Genomic DNA, 22,873 nt, shown 5'->3' with positions numbered 1-22,873 from the left:
CTTTTTTCCACCAAGAAAAAATCCATCTCGTGATGTACAAAATTTATTCCGCCTCGAGCTTCTTCGAATTTTCACATTGAGAGAGAATTGAATATACCTTTTGAAATATTTATGAGCTAAACACTTTTTCTTGGTGTTTCAAATATAAAAATTTTCTGGTTGGAGATCGCTGACAATCCTAATTAATTTCACGGTTAATGCAACTCGCGAGTTTTCAGGTTCGTTTCTCGCTGTCGCAAGCTGATATGTCATTAACCTTCATCAAGAGCTTCGCCGGGGCCAAGGTCAAGCGCGATCAGTATTATATGCATCTCGTCAGCAGCTCCTTCGCTATTTTCTAGCAGTGCTAATTGAAAGCAGTTGAACGTGCCTTATCGCCCCTTTCCTTTTTTACTGCTGGTGCTCAGTAGCGGTATGTGCTCGATCGTTTCCCTCGCATCCATCGTAATTTATTCCGCTTGTCCTACAACATTTTTGTGTGGTCGCGTCTTGTTCAATTTAGTTACAGGCAACTTTTTCCTCAAAGTCATTCTGTGCGGCATCTTTTCAACTCCTATTAACTGCCAAGAGGGGAAAATTCAAGAGAAGCGCAAATGACTTATAAAAAGGTAAATTTGCCAGACCTGTCAGCATGATTTTGCTGCAAAAAGAATCGAAATAACACCGTCCATATTGTTTAAGAAACTACTTTATTCTTAAATCACAATCAAAACGAGTAAGCTGGCAGAATTGGGGGACAGGTGCAGACGAGGTGTTTATCCCCGTAAATGTCATCGATGCGGCCGACAGTTGGCCAAATTTTGCTTTCTGGCCTGACGAATGGCTGCAAAAAGAGAAATCATATAATGAGCATATAAAATATGAGGACACTCACAGCAGGAAAGGCGGCCAGTTCCCTGGAGTAGGGCCTGTTCCATTCCGAGGTTATCACTTGCGCCTGAGTGTGTGGGGCCATTTTCAGAGGGTTCGTCCTGATGTCCATGCGACCTTCTTCAATGTCTTGGATTTCCTTTCTAATGCCTGTGTTTATTTATATATTTATTTAATAATCCGAAAATTATTTATTTCCTCAAATTTAAAAGGGAAACAACATTTTTAAAATCAAGTTCATTTACAGCAATTATTGACAAATATTTACTTTTTTCTGAAAAAATATTTACTTACATATCAACGCTTCGCAGAATCTGTCCAGCTCCTGCTTATCCTCAGACTCAGTGGGCTCAATCATGAGGGTCCCAGCAACTGGCCACGACATGGTTGGCGCATGGAAGCCTGGAATCACAAGGTTTGGAAATTGGTTCTGCTCTGAGACATACGGCACAGAGAAAGACAAGCTCACCGTAGTCCATTAGCCTCTTGGCTAAATCAACTGGCTCGATGTTTGCGGTTTTCTTGAAGGGTCTGACATCGATTATGAATTCGTGTGCCACCAAACTATTTTTGCCTTTGAACAGCGTGTGGTAGTGCTTGGAGAGCCGTTTGCTCATGTAATTAGCGTTCAGAATTGCCACTTGGGTTGCTTTCCTCAGTCCCTTTGCGCCCATCATCTGCAACAAAAAATATCAATTTTTAATAATATGGCGGAATCAGAAGACCTCAAATGGTACCTTAATGTAAGCCCAGGAAATGGGAAGAATCGCAGACGACCCAAACGGCGCGGCACTGACCACGCCAAAGGACTTTGAACTGGTGCCGAGCGAGGCGAGCGGATCGACGACTGGGTGGCTTGGAAGGAACGGCGCTAAATGCTCCTTCCTGAGGTCCAGATAGATTTTAGTGTAAGGATTTTTATTTTTAAAAGGAAAGATTAATAATAAAATACGTCTAATTCATATCCTACTAATACAAACTAGCTCAAAATAATAAAAAAATCAGTAGCAAAGAATTTTGTCAAGTTGTAATATTTCCCAAATAATATATATATATATATATATATATATATATATATATATATATATATATGTGTGTGTGTGTGTGTGTGTGACAATAATTATATTTTAGACAATCAATTCTTTATCCAATAATTAAAACTCCTGTGTATTTTTGCACCGAATAGGCTTGGAAATATTGCTCAAAATAAGCTTACACTCCGATAGGGCCCATGCCAGGTCCGCCACCGCCATGAGGAATGCAGAAGGTTTTATGCAAGTTCAAATGGGACACGTCTGACCCATAGTCTCCAGGCCGACAGACTCCCACTTGCGCGTTCATGTTCGCACCATCCAGATAAACCTGAAATATTATATTTGATCATTAAAAATCTCAACTTTTCATGGTTTGCTCTAAATAGCAGCAATATTTTTGGAAAAGGTTAAGCTTAGTTTAGTTTCAAATTAACTCTTTTCATCTTTATTTGTGTTAACTGTTGCACAAATTATTCTAACCTGACCGCCTTGATCATGTATGATTTTGCAAACGTCTGCGACTGTCTCCTCAAAAACTCCAAAAGTAGATGGATAAGTGATCATCAAACACGCCAGATTTTCTTTGTGCTTTTCAGCCTTGGCTATTAGGTGACGCATGTCGATTGTTCCATCTTTACACACATTGATGGCCTCGACTTGCATTCCCGCCATCTGAGCGGAGGCTGGATTTGTGCCGTGCGCCGAAACAGGAATCAAACAAATGTTTCTGTGCCCTTCGTCTTTTGCTTCCAAGTATGATTTTATGGCCCTCAAACCAGCATATTCTCCCTGGGCACCACTGGAAGTTTGATCGAGGGAAAAAATTAAAAATCGAGGTCACATATTTTGTTTTTACCTGTTGGGTTGGAAAGAGATTTTGTCGTAGCCAGTGATCTCACAAAGATCTTTTTCGAGCTCTTCAAAAAGCTGAGCGTATCCTCGAGCTTGGTCCAGTGGTACAAAAGGGTGGATGTCTGTGAAATGTTTCAATGTGCATGGCATCATTTCTGTTGTGCTGTTCAGCTTCATGGTGCACGACCCCTTAAAAATAACAGAAGAGAGTGGTGGGCATAACACAAATTTTGACTGCTTATCATGTTGTGTCTTACCAAAGGAATCATTGAATGGACCAAAGAGATGTCTTTGTTTTCAAGCATTTTCATGTAGCGGACAATTCTGCTTTCAGAGTGGTACGAATTGAACACAGGATGAGTGAGATACGGAGATGTTCTTTTGAATTGAGAATTCAGTAGACTCATGCTCTGAATTTCTTGTGCACTCTCTTCAACAAGCTGAGGAAATATTAAAATTTTAATGGAAAATAAAACAAAGGTGGAGAAATTATTTTTTACTTCAGAAGCACTGCCATGGTATCCAAGAGTGGAAAGTAAATCTTCAATATCTGCTATCCTCACAGTTTCATCAAGGGAAATTCCTACCTGAAATATGGTTAGAGTACTATTGCAACAAAAAGCGCTTTCATACTGTTCCATCTTCATAGTATCTCAGGTTGATTTCTCTCTGGCGAGCTCTTTCTTGAATTATTGAAACATCGCAGTTAGGCGAAAGTCTGATGGTGTCGAAGAACAATGGATTCATAACAACGTGCCCAACGCTTTTGGCACCTGACAAAAACAATTCATTGTTCATGTTAACAAGTAGTTTCCCTCAATTCACCAGCAGCCAGAAGGAGAGTGGCATCATGCACTTTGGTTGCAATTTCCTTCAGTCCTTGGGGCCCGTGGTAGACAGCATACATTGCAGACATGTTGGCGAGCAGCGCTTGGGCGGTGCAAATGTTGCTGGTTGCCTTGTCACGTCGAATGTGTTGCTCTCTTGTTTGCAGCGCCAGACGATAAGCGTCCAAACCGTTGATGTCCCTACATAATGAATGATGATTCCCAAATTAAATTATTTTTATCACAAAAACATTTTTCTGTAAATATTCTAATTTAAAAAAAAATCTGATGCTAGAAACCCTAAAACATGAATTTTAAACAAATTATAAAAGGAATCAAAGGCTCTCACCTAGTGACACCAATCATTCTGCCAGGCATGAGGCGTACAAGCGACTGCCGGCAGGCGAAGAAGCCGGCATGAGGGCCGCCGTAGCCGAGAGGCACACCAAATCTCTGGCTCGTTCCGACAGCGACATCAGCGTCGAATTCGCTTGGGGGCCTGAGCAAAGTCAGGGCTAGGAGGTCGGTCGCACAGACAACCAGTGTCTTTAATGAAATGAAATAAAGTTTCAGCAGACATGCCATTAAATAATTGGTCTTACACCATTCGAATGGGCATTTTTGGACAGCTCTGAAAAGTCCATGATGTTGCCGTCTGTGTCAGGATACTGGAGCAGTACTCCGGCGTAGTCCCTGCTTGAAAAGTCGACCGAGAGCACGTTGCCGTGGACGACCTGCAGGCCAAGGGAAGACGCGCGCGTTTCCACCACACTCTTCGTCTGCGGATGCAGTTTGTGCGAGATGAAAAGCTTGCGCCGCTTGTTTTGCCTAAGGAAAATCGGAATTGGAGTAAAAGTTAATCCAAAAACTAAGCATTAATTGTACAACACCTGTAGCACAGACTAAGAGCTTCTGCAGCAGCAGTTCCTTCGTCTAGCAGGGAGGCGTTTGCCACTTCCATGCCGGTCAGATCGGAAACCATCGTTTGGTAATTTAGGAGACCTTCCAGCCGACCCTGAGCTACCTCAGGTTGGTATGGTGTGTACTGAGTAGTCCTAAGAAGGGTTAATCTCACTATTAAATTCTATAGCTTGCACTGAATAATATGTTTAAATATTCACAAAGTCTATATTTATTTATTTTGTTTAAAATTGTCGTTCAATTATAAAATGAGATACAGAAGGTTGAATTGAAATAATTAAACAAGATCTTTTTTTATCGACTCACCAGCCAGGGTTTTCAAAAATGTTCCTCATAATCGTATGAGGAGTGCAGCAGTTGTGGTATCCCATACCGATGTACGAGCGCCAAATCTTATTCTTTTCAGCGATTTTCTTGATCCTGATCATCAATTCATGCTCGGCTTAAAAAACAAATCAACTTGGATCAAAGGGTATTAACAGGCTGCCCCCCGTGGATGAGTGTCAGGGGTCAAGCAAACATCTGATATAAATGGTGACCACATAGAATTTTGTAATAAACTCTAGTGCCTTTGATGAACCATTATTACTAAATTCATAAATGATAATATACTAAATATACTAATGGAAAATTTACAGTTGCAAGCCTGGATCATTTTTTAAAATTAGAATTTTTCACTTTGTCTAGTTTTTTGTGAATGTTCCTTATTTTTAAAACCACATGGCGCATTAATTATCGAATGACGACCTTCTTAAATTGATTTAAATTTTAAACGCAAATGTACATACCTGTTGGCTCCTCAATGTTGAGCTCCCGTTTCAATTTTATCGTCTCAGGTACTGCTTTGTCTGTCATTTCCTCCAAGGTCTGCAAACAGTTAAAGAATTCGAAAGAAATCAAGATAGCCTAGTCGAATCAAACCCTGTATCCAATGAAGTCGAGCATCTCGGTCTGCTCGCTGTCCCTGGGCCCGATGTGCCTGGACGGGAAGTCTGCATTGTTCTGGAACAGCTTGAGCACCGACGAGGCCGCGCTGCTGCTCCTGCGGACCAAAGGAACGGCCTTCCACAGCCTTGGCACAATCATTGCAGCGCCAGCCCTGTACATGATGACGCGCGCTGATACAATGCTGCTCTCTGCTCACGCCAGAGCCAGTTGTCCAACTTGACCTTCGGCCCTTGTGCTGATTGAAGAAACAAGCAACACACTGCGCTGCGCTCAACGCAAGATTATTATGTGACACAAACCCAGCAAATCGTCTTATCTGATAAGCTGTTGTGATTGGAAAAAATCCGTGAGTGCAAATGCAAATGTGCGGCCTGTAAAATGAGCAGAATATTGCCCTTTGAAGATTTGTAGCTAGCTGTTCTGTAAATGTGAGGGAATCTGGTAAAAAGTATGCGATAATAGTATTTTAATCTGTAATTGAAAACACTAAAAATTGTTCTCGAGTTAGTCTATTAATTAGAGCTAAATGTGTATTTTCGCCTTTTTGATATTTGTGGAAAAATATCTTTAGACATCAGAAAGATATATCGTTTCCTAAAACTCAAATTGTGAGAGGCAGCATGCTGTTACAGATAACTTGTTTTTTCTTGCTCTTTGGTTGAGGTTCAGGCAAAAAATGTGGATGCCAACTCTTTCCATTGCAGGTCAATAAACAAATAAACTTTAACTCGGCGTAATCTCCATTTATTTAGGACAGAAATTTACACAATGCACATGCACTGATTGATTTATGCTCATAAAAACTGTTAATATTTTTTTATTCATTAATTGTACTATAAATGAGATTCAGTCTAACATAGACAGATCTAACCAAAATTTCTAGCCGCAGTCACGAGCCATATAAGTCTCAAATACATCATCCAATCCATTTTAGCGAGTATGAGAATGTTTGCAGATCACTGTCAATTTCAAGGAACATTTGAGATAACAACCAAACATGATACATGCATGCAATGCAATTATATAACAAATAACTCATATTATAATCTCACTTTACGTTCACCGACCGAACGGTTAAATTAAAGGAATAGATTGATGAGATCTTCAAAGGAGTCCTATAGATATTAAAATTTCATCCCTCCATTCAACATTTGAATCAGTATCAAATAGAGATTGAAAGCCCCATCATTAACAACAAAATAGCTTTTTCTGATTGTATGTATACAGGATGTGGCAACTCACTTGGTAGAGAAGAAGTCGCGCATGGTTTTCGACCTCTTGGGACCTGGTGTGATCTTGCCTTGATCGGCATCAGACAGTTTCCTCTTCTTGTATATTGCAGGAGTTGCCTTTTTCTCTTCCAGGGAGCTGCTTAGCAACTGTTTCTTGCGACCTCTAGGCTTGGCACTGGGTTTTTTCTTGTTTTCCTTCAGAGCAGAGTCCACACTCTCCACATCCATCATCTGGAATCAAATTAAAGCAATATATATAAATGCAATGAAAAAATTACGGAAGCTTCCAAATAATGGAAAGTTAGCGAAAAATGAAGCATAGCTGCAATATTTCTGATGGTCATGAATCGGTAGGAAAAATTCAACTGTCTCCAAAAAATTAAAAAATTGAAAATAAACAACTTTCAAATAAAAGAATATAAGAACGAGTGATGCATAATCAGCCTTAAAACCTGTGGTGTTAACAGTGAAATCGTATCCCTCCCAGTCCCCTTAAACGCCCTGTGACCTGCGGCGCCTGCCACAAGAGTCCACAGCTGAATTTTCAATTTTGGTTAGCATAGCACGAAAATTCGAACACACCCTGGAACAACTGATCCGCGAACACCACGGACTGCCCCAGGATGCGGTCTAGAGTGATCCTATTCCTATTAGCAAACAACCGGGTTTTTCAACTGATTGTGCGTGCGAGTAGGATCACTCTATTAGAATAATCTGCATTTTTTTTTTTTTTTTTTTTTTTAGGACGGTCTGACCAAGATTGAGTTTTCCCGTTCTATGTCCTATTTAGCAGGATTCTAAATTTCAAGCACCTCTCATATATCTCAACTTGCAGTTTAACCATCTGCTGACTACTTGATTTTAAAATTTTCCCCAATAATGACGCGGAATAAATTGCAAATTATAATTTAATGACTACAATAATTATATAGTTAAAAATTTTGATTTAATTTCAAAACGAATTTAGCATCTCTTTTCAATGTTTTGAACTTTGCACTTTGTTGACACTTCATGGTAATTTTAAAACAGCAATTTATTTTTAGAACATACCAGCATTTTAACAAGGAATATTCAAAATAAATCAAGATATACATAATTAAATCAAAAATTTTAGAAAGGAGGGGAGAAAAGGAAAATTTGTTAACGAGATAAATAATTTTAAGTAAAGGTAAAACTATCAAGACATAATATCTTAAATATTTAATTGCCACAATAAATTCTCGAGCAAAAATAGGAAGAGATATTGCCAAATTAAGTAAAGTGGCTTTACAAGTACAATTCATTGATTTCCTGCGATGTAAATAATTCCAATTTGGCTGTTTCATAGTGCATGAGAAAATTTATTTCTTTTTAAGTTGTGTGTTTAAGTGTTGATGCCATGCACTGTTTGATTTAGAGGTAAATTTCTAAAAAATAGCATAAAACAAAATTCGAGTTTTTTTAATAGAAAATAAGGATTAATTGGTAAAGGATCCAATACCGAATTTAGTATGTTCATTGACCTGCTGTTTCAAACAGGGGATTGTAGGTAACCGCAAAACAATTAAAAGGACCTTGACTATTCATACCTCTGGATCATCAGGGTCATCGACTTCATACTGGACCGGGACTGCCATTTTAGACTTCCTCGGGCGCTTGGTGGGCAGACTGGGTCTGCGGCACTTATTCTCTTTCTTGCGCATCTTCATTTCCTTCTTCCTCTTCTCCCTGAGTCCTATCAGCTTGAACTTGCGCTTGATGTTTGTAATGCGCCTTCGGATCAGCTCAGCCGACAACATGGGGCCTTCAGAGTCAGGTTCCTTTTTAACACAGCCAGAGTCGTAGTCGGTGGGCTCCTCTTTGATCTCCTCCTTGATTTTCACAGGAGCAACAAGGTTGATGCCAGTGTAGCCGTAAGTGTTGAACAGGTCTGCTTCCACTTTGGGCTCAATTTTGATGCGCACAGGCAGCTCAGGCTTCTTATCCACCTCTTCATCATTTGTCTACAAATTTAATTAGTCAAATTTAAGTTTGCCAACAGACAACAAAGTTAGCAGTTCCATACATAATCGGGAGCCACACCAAGTTTCCTCTGCTCACGATTGCTCATTGCCACATCTTCACCATTTTTCTCAGCAGCTTCAATTTTCTTCTGACCATTTGTAAAAGTTGAACGGAATCGAATCCACGTCTGGATGCATGAGGAACAGGTGTCACACACATAATTGGATTTGCCCTCGACTGCAAACTGGAAATTTTAAATGACTCAGTTGCTGCATAGTTTCACGAGTAAAAATTGTCAACTCATTATATACGTAGGAGTCCAAGTCACACCTTGATATTCATGCTCTTCTCGATCCAAGTGCGAATGGAAGGCGTTTGCAGCACATTCTTTACAACCGTACATTTCTCTCCACAAGTGCGGCATTCATGAGATTCAACATCAAACTCCTCAGCCTCGCTATCTGCCATCTTGACTTGCTGTAAAATGTAAATGAAATTAATCTAATTTTGCAGTGACTTAGACGTTCCTATATTTTTTGCGTTGACAAAAGCAACGATGATGTTTTCTTTGGAAAACGGCGCCTAATTATATTTAAGAAAAGGATGAGCGCCTTGCCCTGGCGCTTCAAAACTTTTCGACAACATCTAAATTAGTGAGTTTGAAAAGAAAAATTAATAACCATTGTGATTTTCTGTAATGTTTAGCACTTTTTCAACCGAAAACCCGAAGCCAAAAGGTGTACGCACGACGAACGTTTTAACCAGTTTTTAAGCGTGTTTTGATTTAAAACTTATTGGGGCGACAAAAATCTGTTAAAAGCCTTACCAATGCCCTGCCGTAGGAATGGAATCAAGACTCGCATGCGACACTTCGAAGTGAATTCAGACACGAAGCATGCAGCCACTCTCAACCAGAATAAACAACAAAGCATGAGCATGGTGTGGTGTGCAGCTGGTGTGCAGCAAGTTAAGTGGTGGCGGGTGGCAGTGGCAGTCTGTGGCAGTGGTGGTGCTGAATTTTATGGTCTGCTATTTTCACAGACGCTCTGGTGACGTGTAAATAGAACAGTGCGCAAAATAGTTTCTGCTATAGTTTGACAGGTCGAACTACAAGCTCAACTGGCGCGGGATCGTTGCATTTTTGGGTTTAGAGGCGGGTATTTTATTATAAAGGTTATTAGTTTCGAACTCAAATGCCTGTACACGAAAAGAAACAAAATTTAAGTAAAAATTATTAATTGAATTTATTCCATTTATCAAGAGAAGCAACATAAATATATTATAATATAAATATTCATACATGTTACAATGTTGAACATATTATATTGTGTTGTCGCATTAAATTATAATATAAACTCAGAAACACCAAACACATCATCATTTACTAATTGTAAGTTGGATGTGGCTCACCTATCCTCTACAATCTCATAATGTGCGTAAAACAGAACAACAAAAATGCATAGTACATTTTGTGGTTCAAAAACTACTAAACTACGCTAAACTAGCTAAACTTAAACTCATCATTTTGTCAGAAATTGCTCCGATTCAAAATTATCAAAATAAAAGAAATGAAAAAAAATTGGTACACATCTAATTTTAATGAGATTAATAGCTACGCAGGCTCGGGTATTTTTTATTATATCTTGCAAATTATTTCTGAATATAGATATAAAAATATAAAATCAGCTATCGATTTTATATTAATTTAACTATTGTTCAAAACACTCGATCTGTCTGGAATAGCAAAAATGTATTTATTTTGATACTTTGATTTGAATTGAAGTAGCTGATAGTCATTTAATTCAACTTTTGATAACTCTCAATTTCTCTGCAGGATACTTGTCGTTACAAGGATAGATACCAATGATCTTGCCATCGGTTGTAGTCAAAATTAACCTGCTCTTTGGCACGCCTTGACCGAGCAGGTTTCCTGATAAAGATACATTTTTCACCTGCCTGATATTTGAAACACTGATCGCGGGAGAGCTTGAGACAAGCTTTTGAGTAGGATGAGCGCCTTGCCGCGGCGCAGAATTTCTAGTAGCTTCGTTAGCGAGTTTTCCATCAGCAAGGGAATTGGGAACGACAGGAACGGGGCCCGACTTGGCAGCAAGCTGTGTCCTCAGTATTTTTATCGTCAGCTCCTTTTCCTCGACCTCTAGTTCCAGCTTCCTTTTCTTGAGCTTGCACAGGTCTTCATTGGCCTGAAAGCACTTGGTGTGCTGGTTCACCATTGAGGCGATCATAGGAGTCAACTCGGCTGTCTGCATCGACCATTCCTTGACCAATTTCAAAAATGCAGCATGCATCTCAAAGTTCTGATCCAAATTAGGGAAGCTGCTCGGTTTCTCCCTGCGTGAGAAATTTTTTGATTTGACGAGGGTGGAAAATATAAAAGTATACGCACGTGCTATCTGTCTTAATGTCATGGTGAGTGGTATCTGTTGGTTGGGCAGCATAGTACTGATCTTGTGGATCATTTTCCATGTCAGTCACAGCAGTCCAGTTTGAATCTTTACCATCATCCGCCTCATCTTCGAATAAATTATTATTAAGTAATATACTAAGTCTAAACATAATCAAGTTGACTAATTAATGAAATCTTTTAATAAAATTCTTGAAATGGTGTTTTTTAACCTCTCTGCTCAGCACATCCCGTGCGGGCTACAAGCTCACAGGGTCCAAATAACACCGTCGAGCGGATAACATGGGGCCCGAGTGGTCGCAGAGGAGCTTGGGTCCAATGTGGCCATCTTTCCGCCTCCACGCACCGAGGTCTTTTATTGTAATGCCAGATATTTGTCCGTAAAGCCGCTGGAAAGGTGCGAAAACCAGCAAGTGGCGAGTCGGCGCCGGTGCGCCTCCCAGCCCGTTGAGCTTATCGAGCATTTTGAGTAACGAAACTAACCACATTTTGCCATTCTCTGACATTAGGCAGCCAGTATTAGATTCCCGAAATGCTTATAAATATCTCCCACTGCTTTGAAACTCCCGAGAATGCCTTAGCAATGCGAGCCAACGGGCTGGTTGTTGTTAAATAAAAATTATTAATTTATTACCTTCCTCTTCCAGCATTATTGTCGTTTGTTCCTCTTCAAGAGTCTGTAAAATTTCTTCGCCAAACGCAAGTTTCATCATTTCAAACCTCTTGTCAAAATGATCTAAAACAAGTGAATAAAATTTAAATAATGGGCATGAAATTTTATGGCTTCTGAGATACTTGCAAGTAATGTCTGTTGACGAGGCGCACATTTCTCTGTACTGCTGTTTGAGCTTGCTGATCTTGGTTTTAATTTGGTTGCGATCACGGCCAAAGCAGTCGTACGCATGCAATTGCCTCAACACGTCATCCAGAAAAGCCACTTTTTTCATTTTCATTGGATTTGCAGCACGCTCCTTCGCCAAGATTTGGAGAAGAGCAATCGTCTCGAACGTCGTCCAATTGCGATTAGATCTTCGAGGCTCATCCAGTGGTGAAAGAAAGTCAATGTGCATATCATCCTCCATATCATTGACAGGTTCAAATCTGTAATTAAAACTTCGCACAGGCTTCAGATAGAACCAAAGGATCCAATTTCACAAATCACGGCCAAAATTTAGGAATATTCAGTGGCAAATCCAGTGCAAAAAAGGACAGACGTTTAAAATCAAAATTACATCGCGGGTAAACACATTATTGTGGCCAACGCTATTTCTGCTTTACGAATTATTCAGGAAATGCACGCAGCATGGAATTTCAGATGCAGGCGTTGAGTATTTTTTTTTTCGGCATCTAAACAGTTCTGCAAGAATTGCTGTTTGTGCCTTCATCTCGAATATTTAGGAGACTATATAATTTAGTCTCCTTTAGGGAGACTATATAATTTAGTCTCCTTTAGGGAGACTAAATTATTTTTTATTGCATCTCGTCTTTTCTGTAGCGAAATAGCTCCCCAGCATATAAAAGTTTCCACCCCGAACACTCTAAACTTACCAACCTACTTCAGAAGACGAGAGCTACCGTACCGAGTATTATTGTAGGGTCAGTTCAATTCGGGATTCTCTTGTGATCTTCACTTATTCATCTGAACTCCTAGAGTGAGCCCCTAGAGCTATGGTGCAGGCTTGACCACGACCTTGACGTCTTTGACAGTCTGCCTGTCGTCTAGCCAGCTCAAAGATATGCACGGAACGCTAGCAGGAAATTTTGCGAATCAAATGTCACATATCGATCGATCGATAACCAAGGGGGGTCTTGAAGTATTTGTAAATATGGCGCGTCTCACCTCACACACATGTATGAAATAAATTAAATTTTACTGTGAGTTGGTAGGAACACAATTGCAGTCGAAAGATTTTTCTACAGAAATTAACATTTCCAGCAAGTATATGACACGACAGTGAAAAATGGTTTATCACCCATAATGACCGCTGAAAATAAATATAGAAGTTATTCCGCGGTCAACAGAGACGAATTTAAAAAAGAATCTAACAGAAATTAAAATCCCACCGACTCTTTAAGAAAATAGAAAAAAAACAGTCTCCATTTCCTCGATGACTTTAGGAAGTTTTATTCTATAGGTATAGTTTCAGCGTTGAAATTGGTGTCTGAAAATTCAAAAGTGCTCTTGGTCTCAATCGAGGAAGACGTGCATAAATCGCGGAAAATGTTTATATATCATAGCTAATTGAAGAATAAAACTTGTATCAACGAGGATGAAGTCTGTTCACTCTATTGAATTAATTTACTCTTCGGGATTGTTACTGGTTTTGTGCTCTGAGTGTGTGTTTAGTTAATTTTTATTTGAGGAAATTTCAAAGATTGTGTGATTAGAAATAATCATTGAATAGAAAACTTATTTCACAACACGTTCATTGACAAAGTGAGAAATGGAGCTGGTGCGATTGAAATCTAATGCTCACAGGAATTGATAAGCAGGACCGATTCGCACGATCCATGCCATAAATTTTGCAGGGCTATATAATGTGCTCGTTGCGAGAAAGGTCTCGATTTCTCGGAAAGCGGTGCGACTGTGCGGTCTCGCTTCCTGGAAAGTGTGCAAAACGCAAAAAAAGGTGAAATAGAAAAAAAACAGCACTTCACGCAGGCAGAGGGAGGCAAAGGGTGTGGTATTAAGGAATCGATCTGACCGCGAGCAGGGGTGCGAACCAACCCTACCCCATGGCGTCCCTGCAAGAGCAACCAACACCCCAACCCCTAGCCGGCTCAACTCGCTCCTGACGTCACTCTGACGCACGCCGGCCCAAATCACTGCTGCAGTCGCCGCTCTCAATGAATTAGCTGCTTGTTTTTCTCCTTGGCACTCGCACACTTAGCAGCCAGCAGCACGATAATAAAGAGTGCACCCCTGAGCCGCTTCCCTGCCATGGACGCTTTCACTTCTCCGAAATTGCAGGCTGGCTGCTGCTGGGAAAATTGCGTTCATTCATTAAACGACGGCCCATTCAAGGGGAGACTAGGAGGGCGGACTTGTAAAATTTCTCGCTATCAGATCAGCCGGCCTCAGACAAAACGCAATGGACTAGGCCAGCGGGAGCTGTATTCTGTTTTGGCAACGAAATCACAACCCTTCAACGTCGTCTCTGCAATTTATTCTGCTGAAATGAAGACAAAAATATTTCTGGAGTGTATAGTAAAGAGTGGGAAGCCCTTCAAACCCAAGAGAAACAGGTTCAAATCCCCAATTAATAACCTTTCAATGAAATTAGAAGCAGCCATAACTAAAAAATGACTTTAATGAACAATTTCGCTTCCTCCTTAAATCAATTTTCTATTCGGAGATATTGTAATTGATACAACCTGTGTGGGGCCAAATGAAGCAATAAAGGCATAACATCACAAGTTAGAAACTCGCGCAATCACGTACGCCTGGCAGAGGGAGGGATGCTGTGCCGCGGAACAGCGCTTTGGTGCGGGTAGCGTGTGTATCATTGCGGTCTTCCACCACAAAAAATTCAACTCGTTGCCTCTGACATTTAAATTTCTTCATTCAACTTTACTGTATACAGATTTAAATAATATGAAATTATACGTGTGTTTTGAAAAGGAACATAAATAGAACTACCACCAAGTTTCCAAAAGGATTTTTTATGCTTTTGTTAGCTATTTGGCAATAATATTCTGTCAGAATATGAAAAGGTGGTAGGTTTTTGGACAAATAAGAAATCCTCCTTTGTGACGAAAATATTTTAGCTTTGATGCCTTTGATGTGACATCCACCACGCAGACGTCATTAACTATAAGGGCGGGTGACAAAAAGGGCTGCTTTTCCAACCGCGCGCGTCATTGAAGATTTCGATTCGGGGATGGAGTTCCAGCTGCCCCTTTCCCCTCTACGGATATAGATATGAGGAAAACTTCAACGAGAGCTAGTCAGTCAGTAAAGCATAAACAAGGGCGAAAGCAGGACAATCGATGTTTGCACAACTACAGCCAACACTGCTGTTTCATTCAGCTTTGCGAATTTTCCTGCGGTCGAGGAGGCGCATGCTCCGATGGCCTTAATTCGCAACGATGCGCCTTTGACCTTTTGCCACTGCTCGGGAAAGCTTCTCTGCGGCCACTTTCCCGTCATTGGTAAAATTCCCTTGTTTCCTCTGGCTTTTGCGCCGCGGAGCTAATAGATTTTCTCTTCTTTCTTATCTACATTTTGAAAGGCTCCTTTCTCCGCCAGAATATGATTTGCGCTTGTCAGGGTTTTACCTGAATATCGTCAGATAAATCCCTGACAGCGCTCTCTTACGGAGCAAGGGGCAAAAATTCATTTATAGGAATTCCGTGCATTCGAAAGAGCAGCCGATGAAGGGCAGGAAATCAATACAGAGACATTATCGTTTTAGTGGATTTTAAGCGGATATTCACGTCCGCCAAGTCGTAGCGCTCGCTCGACACACAATTTCGCTCAAACTAGATAAACGCTCGAGCGATGCTGCGAGTGACAGACGCGTGATTAAAGGAGAAGTCTTTCTGATATTTATGATTTCTTGCCTCTTAGAGATATCAAGCTGCCTGCCGACGATGAGGAAATGAGCGTTTCCGTTCAAATGCGTTTAACGAAATAATTTTTTTCCTGAAGTACGTAAAGTCTATAAAAGTCACTCAACTAGCTTATTCAATTAAACTTCGAGATTTTTTTCCACGATTTTTACGCCATCAACAACTTCTTTATCTGCTTTACCTTTACGACACAAATATGCAGAATTAAACAGGATGCTTGAGTTGAGGAAATAATTTATTTGACTCTTTTGAAAATGAATATATATTTTTCTATTTTGTAAATGAAACCTGATGGGTAATTGTTCTTTTTTAACACTGAAGTACTGAAACAAAGTTTATTTTTTAATGATCGAATTCTAATTATTAATAGTAGTTGTTCTTAAAACAGGCTAACTGATCCAAACCAGACTAAATTGTTAAAATTTGGACAGGAAAAGTGAATGGAATAACAAAAGGTTATTTTTACTCATTCCAGGGAGTCAATTGAATAAAAAAATATCCTGAAATAACAGTTATTTTTCCACGAGCTTGAAAAACTAAATTTTATTACTCTATGGGTTAAAATTGAATTATCTTTTTATATCTGTTTATATCAGTGAGTGGTCGTTTGATCGAGTAGATTGAAAGATACTACAATCTACAAAAATCAAAAGAGATGGAAAAAGCTATCGATGAACAACAAATTTTGAGATTGTATTAAAAGATTGCCTATTTTTCCGATAGTTTACAGCACTTTTGACCATTTTTTTGTGGCCTACATTTCAAATTCTCTCACCGAGATCTATCCAACGATATGGTTTTTATATCATATATAAATCTCCTCGAAATAAAACATATTAAAATGTTTAAAGAGAGAATTAAAAACCGCAAATTATGCAGTTACTTTTCTAAAAATATTTACAGAGTTAACTTGGTAATTTTGGCTCTATCTCAACTTTTAGAATTGGTCAATAATCGCAAGCAACAATAATTACGATGTTTATATTAGGGAGAAATATTATTTTTCTTGTCTTGAATAATTAATTCTTTATTGCTAATAATAAAACCAACTAAAGAGGTCCAACAACTTTTAAAAAATCTTGCTTGCCATCTGACACTATTTTAGTGAGAAGAATATTATTCCCATTATTCCCATAGCGTTCATACGTGTAGTTTTAGGGGGAAAGAAATATATTTTGCTCTGGTTTACATTTGTTTGATTTCTTTTCTTTTGTAAGGGGGATGCTGGGGTTAAAGCATAAATAATTTTATTACAAAAATCCTTTTACTCATTTACTAACAAAAATCCTGATTCTAAACTTGAAGACAGTGTTGCGATAATATCTGAAAAAAAAACAATATTTCTAAAACTACCGCTAACAGACGTTAAACGTTCTCCCGATTGGAGCCCAACGCATTCAAGCAGTCTTTACAGGCGAAAGCAATCGCTTCAAACTTCCAACCCAGCACATGAATAGCAACCACCCGATGACACACAGAGAGTGGCAGAGAGGAAAAATCGATGGGGGTGCACACGCCGAATGCAGCTGGCCGTGGAGAGGTCAGAGGGCAGAGCGTGACCCCTTCAGAGTGGCCCGGCGACGTGTCAGGTCGGCGAAGGAAGGGGGCGCGTCCGTGGCGTGCCGTGGCGTGCGGGGCGGGCGGGGGCCAAGGGGCAGGCGTGACACCGCGCGCGCGGGGGTCGGGGGTGCGCGCAGGCCAGCAGCGTCACTCACTCGGGCATGTACATATTGATTGTCGCCATGGCAACAGGCTCAGCTTGCCGAGAGCAGCAGCAGCAGCAGCCGCGGTGACGTGACCGGGTCTTGCTGCCAGCCTGCCGGAGCCTCCCCCGAAATGTGCAACAGTTGTCGCACCCGCCGCAAGAGACCTGCTTGATGAAACGCTCGAATTTCACGCGGGTGCTAAACTGGCCTCTCGGCTGCCGTTGCTGGACGCCATCTTTTTGTTTTTCGCAATTTTCTGCTCAAAAACTTGCTCGATTATTGATTCGCGCTTTTTCAGCCTCCGCGTCAATTCGAAAGGGGTGACGGGTGGAGAAGGAAGTTTGATTGCTTCCCGGGTATCCACCATGAACTATTTACAAACAGATTTTCCTGCCTGCGGCAACACGGCTCTCGTGTTACCCGGAAATGCTACCAAATGGACCGAAAACCTCTTCTTGTTTACGTGGTTTATGAAAATGGATTGCTACCATTAAACAGAAGGACAAAACTTTCCAATTAAATAAACCTTTGAGCAGCATCGCAAGAAAAGTGAACAGAACAGCCTAAACATGCACACTATTTATGACAACTTTTTCAACTGGTGCGCGCCGCCTATTTTTACACGACAATAACTCTTGAAGTACTTGAGCCGGCTCGCCTTGGCTTAAACTGCGTGTATGCGAACCCCCCTCGAACTTGGTCCGCTGCCAGCAGATATTTTCCAATATGGCGCAGCAAACAGAAGGGTGGCGGAAAATCTGGCTAAATTACACAGACCACGAAAAAGTTCTTCCTCCGCAACGTCTAGTCTTTTATTTTTCCATTAGTCTGACGTGCCTCTCAAGTTTAGATTCACTGACTACAACGGAAAAAATCGAAGCTGATCACATATATATCATTCTGTGTGCAATGATGCTATTTTTAGATAATCAGTTGAACCATATAGATCTTATCGTGATAAGAAATTTGATCACTTTCCTCATCACAAGTGACTAGATTATTTATTCAACTAATTGCAAGACAATTAAAGTAAACACAATAGCTCTTCTCTTTGTGGATTATAATCAGGAAGATGGATGGCTAAACAGGAAAAATTATCCCGAACGTTTCGCAACTGGTTTGTCAACTCAGGCCTCATCAGCAGGATGTGATTCTTGCAAAACAAAATCCACATCACAGAATTTAATGCAGATATTCTGAATCCCCGACTGGCGGAAACCAGTGACTGCATTCATGCAGTTGCTGAGCATGAACAAAAAAAGAGCAAGTGACGAAATAATGTGAAACTATGCCGCTCACCCACACCACGACGCAACTGACAAAATATTTCCTTTTTATTTTAAGCTATTTTAAAAAGGTCAATTGAAAAATCAATATCAGCATAAGTCACATGACAAAAATAGAAGTAAAAGTTACTCCAAATTGAGATAAAGATTAAGTAGATTTAAAAGAATCATAGTTGGAAGGTTTATTATTATTTTTGATTTTTTATTGGTCTTGTCAAACCACATCATTTTGCATTGCAGAAGGAAGGTGGTGCTAAAAAAATTATAGTTTAAATTTGGTTGCATTTTAAATCTTATATATTTATTGGTTTAATACTTCTAAACGTAATAATAATTAACTATGATTAACTTTGCCATTTAAAATTTTAGCACAAACTTGGAAATGATTTAATGATAAAACTCATATTCTTATGAATTAGGCGACAGTTGAGCCAAAATATATGTCGAGAAATAAAATCCCAACTTTCAACCAACGACTAACGAGGACAATTCTGGTGATATTTAATCAACCTTCATCGAGTGGGAACTCATTCTTTGCAATTAAATTTTCACAAAATAACGAGTTTAAATTCAAATTCATTTCCTGAGTTCACGTCAACATCACGATCGGGTTTCGCAACGCTGAATAAATGGCGCTAATTTCGGCTGCGATGAGGAAAGGTGTGATGTTATTGTCAGCAGATCGGCTTATGCAACCTGCGCGACTCGCATTTAGAGCGTGTTGCATAACTTGGTAATCCGTGAGCTAATCCCCATGCCAATGGACAGTGATTGATTCGCAACTCACACGTCACGCTCATTAAAAATAGCCCCGGCTCAATTATTCATTCATAAGAGACTGCAACTTGTTTGAATCGTAATAATTCTAGGATTGCCACATGCTTTGCTAAAACACTTGAGCATTGATTAAATGAAAATTTACTGAACAATTTTGAACGAGATTTCAAAACCTCGTAACTGAAATAAGTAGACAATTTAAGTGGAATGATACTGGGCAACAATTAAAAATGATTCAAATTGTTGGATGCCTTAAACAATTGATCGATAAACAATTTGTTCAACAAATTGCAATAATAAAAAAATGACCTTCCTACAATAAAAATTCAAATTTTGCCAATTTTCTCCAAAATTTACAGTGCTCGAACATATTTTCTTGGCATATTCCGATTCCTCTCGTCGAGATCTGTTCAACGGTGTATGCCACTTATTGGGGAAACTCTTGGTTTTGAAATTAAATCGGATTTCAAGTAAGGAGACAGCCATTACCATTTGAAAAGCACGGTAACTTTCCAGCCAATTTTCTCAAAAAATTACAGCGCTCCTTAGGTCAATTTAGGCTTTAACTGAATCCTAAGGGATGAGTTTATGCATTGGCAACAAGCATTTTCCAGGCTTTTCCAGTATCATTCCTCTTTAATACTAATTAATATATTACTGATTATTATTCATGAATAAAAACACAACTCAGATAAAATATTAGCATAAAAAATCGTATAATTAATTAGGCGTAAAAATTGGCAAGAACTATTTGCATAGGCGCACAAAATTAAATATCAAGTTAACTTCAGTTTATTTGTGTATGCACAAATAAACGATGACATCTCTTTTAATTAGTTAATAAATTTAAAAATTCCTCGGGAAATTTGAGTCCGAATTTTCTGTCCTGCTCGGCTGATCAACTTTTTGAAGCACTCCAAATGAACATGAATTATCGATTTTGCAATATTATACCGTCCAAGAATAGGCTGTGTGCGGCAGGTAGGACACGCATATGGCGATTTTTGCGTTGCAATGAGGGTATCGATCAACGCAGTGGCGGCGGCGGCCAACGGCAGGCAGATTGACGTCACACGTCTGCAGCGGCTGCTTTTATTCATCTCATTCATAAGTCGCCTCGACTGACGTCACCCTGATCCCTCCCCCAAGCAGGCAGACAGGTAGGCAACTGTCAATTTTGGTGAACTGGCCATTCACGTTTTGTGTGCGATGTTATTATCACCGCATCACCATCAGCGGCGAATATTTGCGTAAAAATGATAGGCGCGGCAAACAATAAATATATTCACGAGGAACGCAAGAGCTAGTCGTAATACGTATTTTGGTCGCTCGTGCTGACAAAAGGGTTGCCACTCTGTAGGGAAAAAGAAAGTGCTGGGGGTTGTTATGCAACCGCCGTTGCATCTGCAGTATAATTTCCGGCGGAGCTTTTTGCACGCGCGTGACTTTCGACCTTTCCAGCTGCCCTGATAAATGTCACTCCTCTCGTTCGTTTTCTCCGCGCGCGTTGAGAAGAGCAGCGCGTCTTTCTGCCTCAGACCACAATTGGGGAAATTACAAAACTTTTATGGCATAATATAAATCAGCAAGTGGAATTTCCCTGTTCTGCCGCTTTCCTTTTGCACCGCATGACTCTTATCGCAGCTTTGAGAGACAACTTTCCGCATTGAAATTGTTCTTGAAGTCAATTCAGTTCTATTTCAGAGCTATCAAAGTTTTTAAAATAAAAAGCTACACGTCAATTAACCGCGAGGGCCGAGGCAAAATTATTTCTGCTGGAAAATATTTCGATTTATTTTTCATATTTGACGAAGTTTCCCATGAGTGCGGCACATAATATGATATCATCGATTTAATTTTTTGTTTTGTTTTGCACGTTTATGCAGTTACTGCATGCCATTAATTGCAATTGTGCAATTTTAAATATTCTTTGCTATAATTATGGCGCGTTAGCATGAATAATACACAATGAATGAATTATAAGTCTATAAATGGTTGATATGAAAAATTTCAATTATATGTAGTGCATATGTAATACCATATGCTAAGACAAAAATAAAAAAAGTGGAAATTAAATTGAATTGGTAGACCAAACGAAATTGCAAAAAAATCAAACATCGAAGATCAAAATTAAACAATATTTTAAAATTGAAGAATAAATCTAAGCTTGTTTTTCAGTCCTCAATTTTTGCTTGAGTAAAATCTCCAGGGGTTAAAAATGAATATATCTGATTTTTTGGGTCAGGTGGGTTTGGCTGCCCATTTTTACATTATTTTATGACATGTGCTACAAATATGTCAGAATAACTTAACCCTCTCGCAATGCAGAATCCTTGCAAACCAATTTAAAACAAAAAATGAATTCAATTGATAAACTTCTAGAATTGAAAATTAGGGAACAAATTTTGATTATGCAGTAGAAGTGTAATATTTTTAAAATTGGAGTGTTTGTGCATGTATCATAGCTGTTGAGTTAGAGCCTAAATCCTATTTTAAAAGTGAATTTTTTTTTAAACTGACTCGCCTTTTGTCATTGAAAGAAGCGTTCCGTGTGTGCAATAACTCGTGGATAAAATGACTAAGTGCCACAACCTGGAGTGGCAGAAACGGTAGCTTTCCGATCAAGTGAGAAAATGAGCTTTTCTAGGAACTTCTATATTGTATCCGTGACCCGATTCAGCAACGTGGACGATTTTATCAGCAATAACCACCGTCTCGAGCACACAGGCGTTTATGTTAGCTGAATTAATAACATTAATACCGTGATGTAATTACAACTTAAACGATCACACAATGCACTCTTGGCGACCGCTGCCGTTGGTGCACGACGAGTGTGAGGTTTACATTATCAACAATTTGTTATTTATAGCCGCGGTCACGAATTAATCATTCATATGCACTCCAACCGTTTCATTTCGGGCCGATTTGCCTGCTCAATTAGAAGGTAGTAGACACCTGAGACGCCTCGTTTCACACGCAAAAAACCGGGGAAAATTAACTTTTATTTAATTTTAAACGTGGCATATTATTTTATTAAATTGGAGTAAGTTAATTCAAAGTTTTTAAATAACAACAAAAAGGAAACAACAGAAAGAGAATGCAGCGTTCTTTCTTTTTTATGGTAGAGCGGAGCTCTTAAAATTAAGATCAGATTTGATAATAATTCAACTTCAATTGACCATTACGTATGCCTGTTGTTCACAGCTGGCGTTGGAGGTTGTCGTTTTCGTCGAGGGAAGCCATACCGGTTTGAAGAACTGCGCGTAATATTTACCTTGAAAATTGTGTAGATGGGCATGCAAGGAGCTTGATTTCCAAATTTTCGGACGGCTGAGGAGTCTAGAATAGGGAAACGAACAGCGATGTTGCTGCTGCTTTATGGACGTACCATTATTGACCTGGCCGAGCCCATTGTTGTCGAGTCGTGCCGAGAGGAGATT

The 22,873-nt window shown here is 39.6% G+C and overlaps 4 protein-coding genes across 4 annotated transcripts in view; 1 reads left to right on the top strand and 3 right to left on the bottom strand.

The window, feature by feature from the left end:
- Positions 1 to 676: 676 nt before the first annotated feature.
- On the bottom strand, positions 677 to 5,717 carry LOC135939149 (glycine dehydrogenase (decarboxylating), mitochondrial). Its single transcript, XM_065483366.1, has 18 exons — positions 5,426 to 5,717; positions 5,293 to 5,371; positions 4,811 to 4,946; positions 4,474 to 4,638; positions 4,186 to 4,411; positions 3,933 to 4,129; positions 3,582 to 3,784; positions 3,390 to 3,529; positions 3,257 to 3,343; positions 3,014 to 3,196; positions 2,761 to 2,945; positions 2,385 to 2,703; positions 2,087 to 2,232; positions 1,608 to 1,755; positions 1,340 to 1,547; positions 1,165 to 1,272; positions 875 to 1,020; positions 677 to 823 (listed from the first exon to the last, which is right to left on the bottom strand). Exons 1-18 carry the CDS (start codon positions 5,609 to 5,611, stop codon positions 707 to 709), a joined length of 2,979 nt encoding a protein of 992 aa, XP_065339438.1. The 5' UTR covers positions 5,612 to 5,717; the 3' UTR covers positions 677 to 706.
- A 466-nt stretch (positions 5,718 to 6,183) lies between these two features.
- On the bottom strand, positions 6,184 to 9,648 carry LOC135939150 (uncharacterized). The gene is made up of 6 exons (XM_065483368.1): positions 9,494 to 9,648; positions 8,998 to 9,144; positions 8,729 to 8,911; positions 8,253 to 8,666; positions 6,695 to 6,915; positions 6,184 to 6,411 (listed from the first exon to the last, which is right to left on the bottom strand). The coding sequence occupies exons 2-6, from the start codon at positions 9,133 to 9,135 to the stop codon at positions 6,369 to 6,371; spliced, it is 999 nt and encodes a 332-aa protein (XP_065339440.1). The 5' UTR covers positions 9,136 to 9,144; positions 9,494 to 9,648; the 3' UTR covers positions 6,184 to 6,368.
- Positions 9,649 to 9,909: 261 nt separating this feature from the next.
- LOC135939151 (uncharacterized) lies at positions 9,910 to 14,389 on the bottom strand. Its single transcript, XM_065483369.1, has 5 exons — positions 12,641 to 14,389; positions 11,888 to 12,205; positions 11,727 to 11,828; positions 11,075 to 11,201; positions 9,910 to 11,019 (listed from the first exon to the last, which is right to left on the bottom strand). The coding sequence occupies exons 2-5, from the start codon at positions 11,994 to 11,996 to the stop codon at positions 10,470 to 10,472; spliced, it is 888 nt and encodes a 295-aa protein (XP_065339441.1). The 5' UTR covers positions 11,997 to 12,205; positions 12,641 to 14,389; the 3' UTR covers positions 9,910 to 10,469.
- A 2,789-nt stretch (positions 14,390 to 17,178) lies between these two features.
- Positions 17,179 to 22,873, top strand: part of LOC135941521 (2-acylglycerol O-acyltransferase 1-like) — a 102,788-nt gene continuing 97,093 nt past the window's right edge. Inside the window, exon 1 of the mRNA XM_065487125.1 lies at positions 17,179 to 17,185. The gene's annotated coding sequence lies outside the window, so the exon portion shown is untranslated. The remainder of the gene's footprint in view (positions 17,186 to 22,873) is intronic.

This window comes from Cloeon dipterum, chromosome 3 (assembly GCF_949628265.1).
Source record: "Cloeon dipterum chromosome 3, ieCloDipt1.1, whole genome shotgun sequence".
Classification (NCBI taxonomy): domain Eukaryota; kingdom Metazoa; phylum Arthropoda; class Insecta; order Ephemeroptera; family Baetidae; genus Cloeon; species Cloeon dipterum.
The sequence above is the reverse complement of the archived record's forward strand: the minus strand, read 5'-3'. Positions and strand labels throughout refer to the sequence as shown.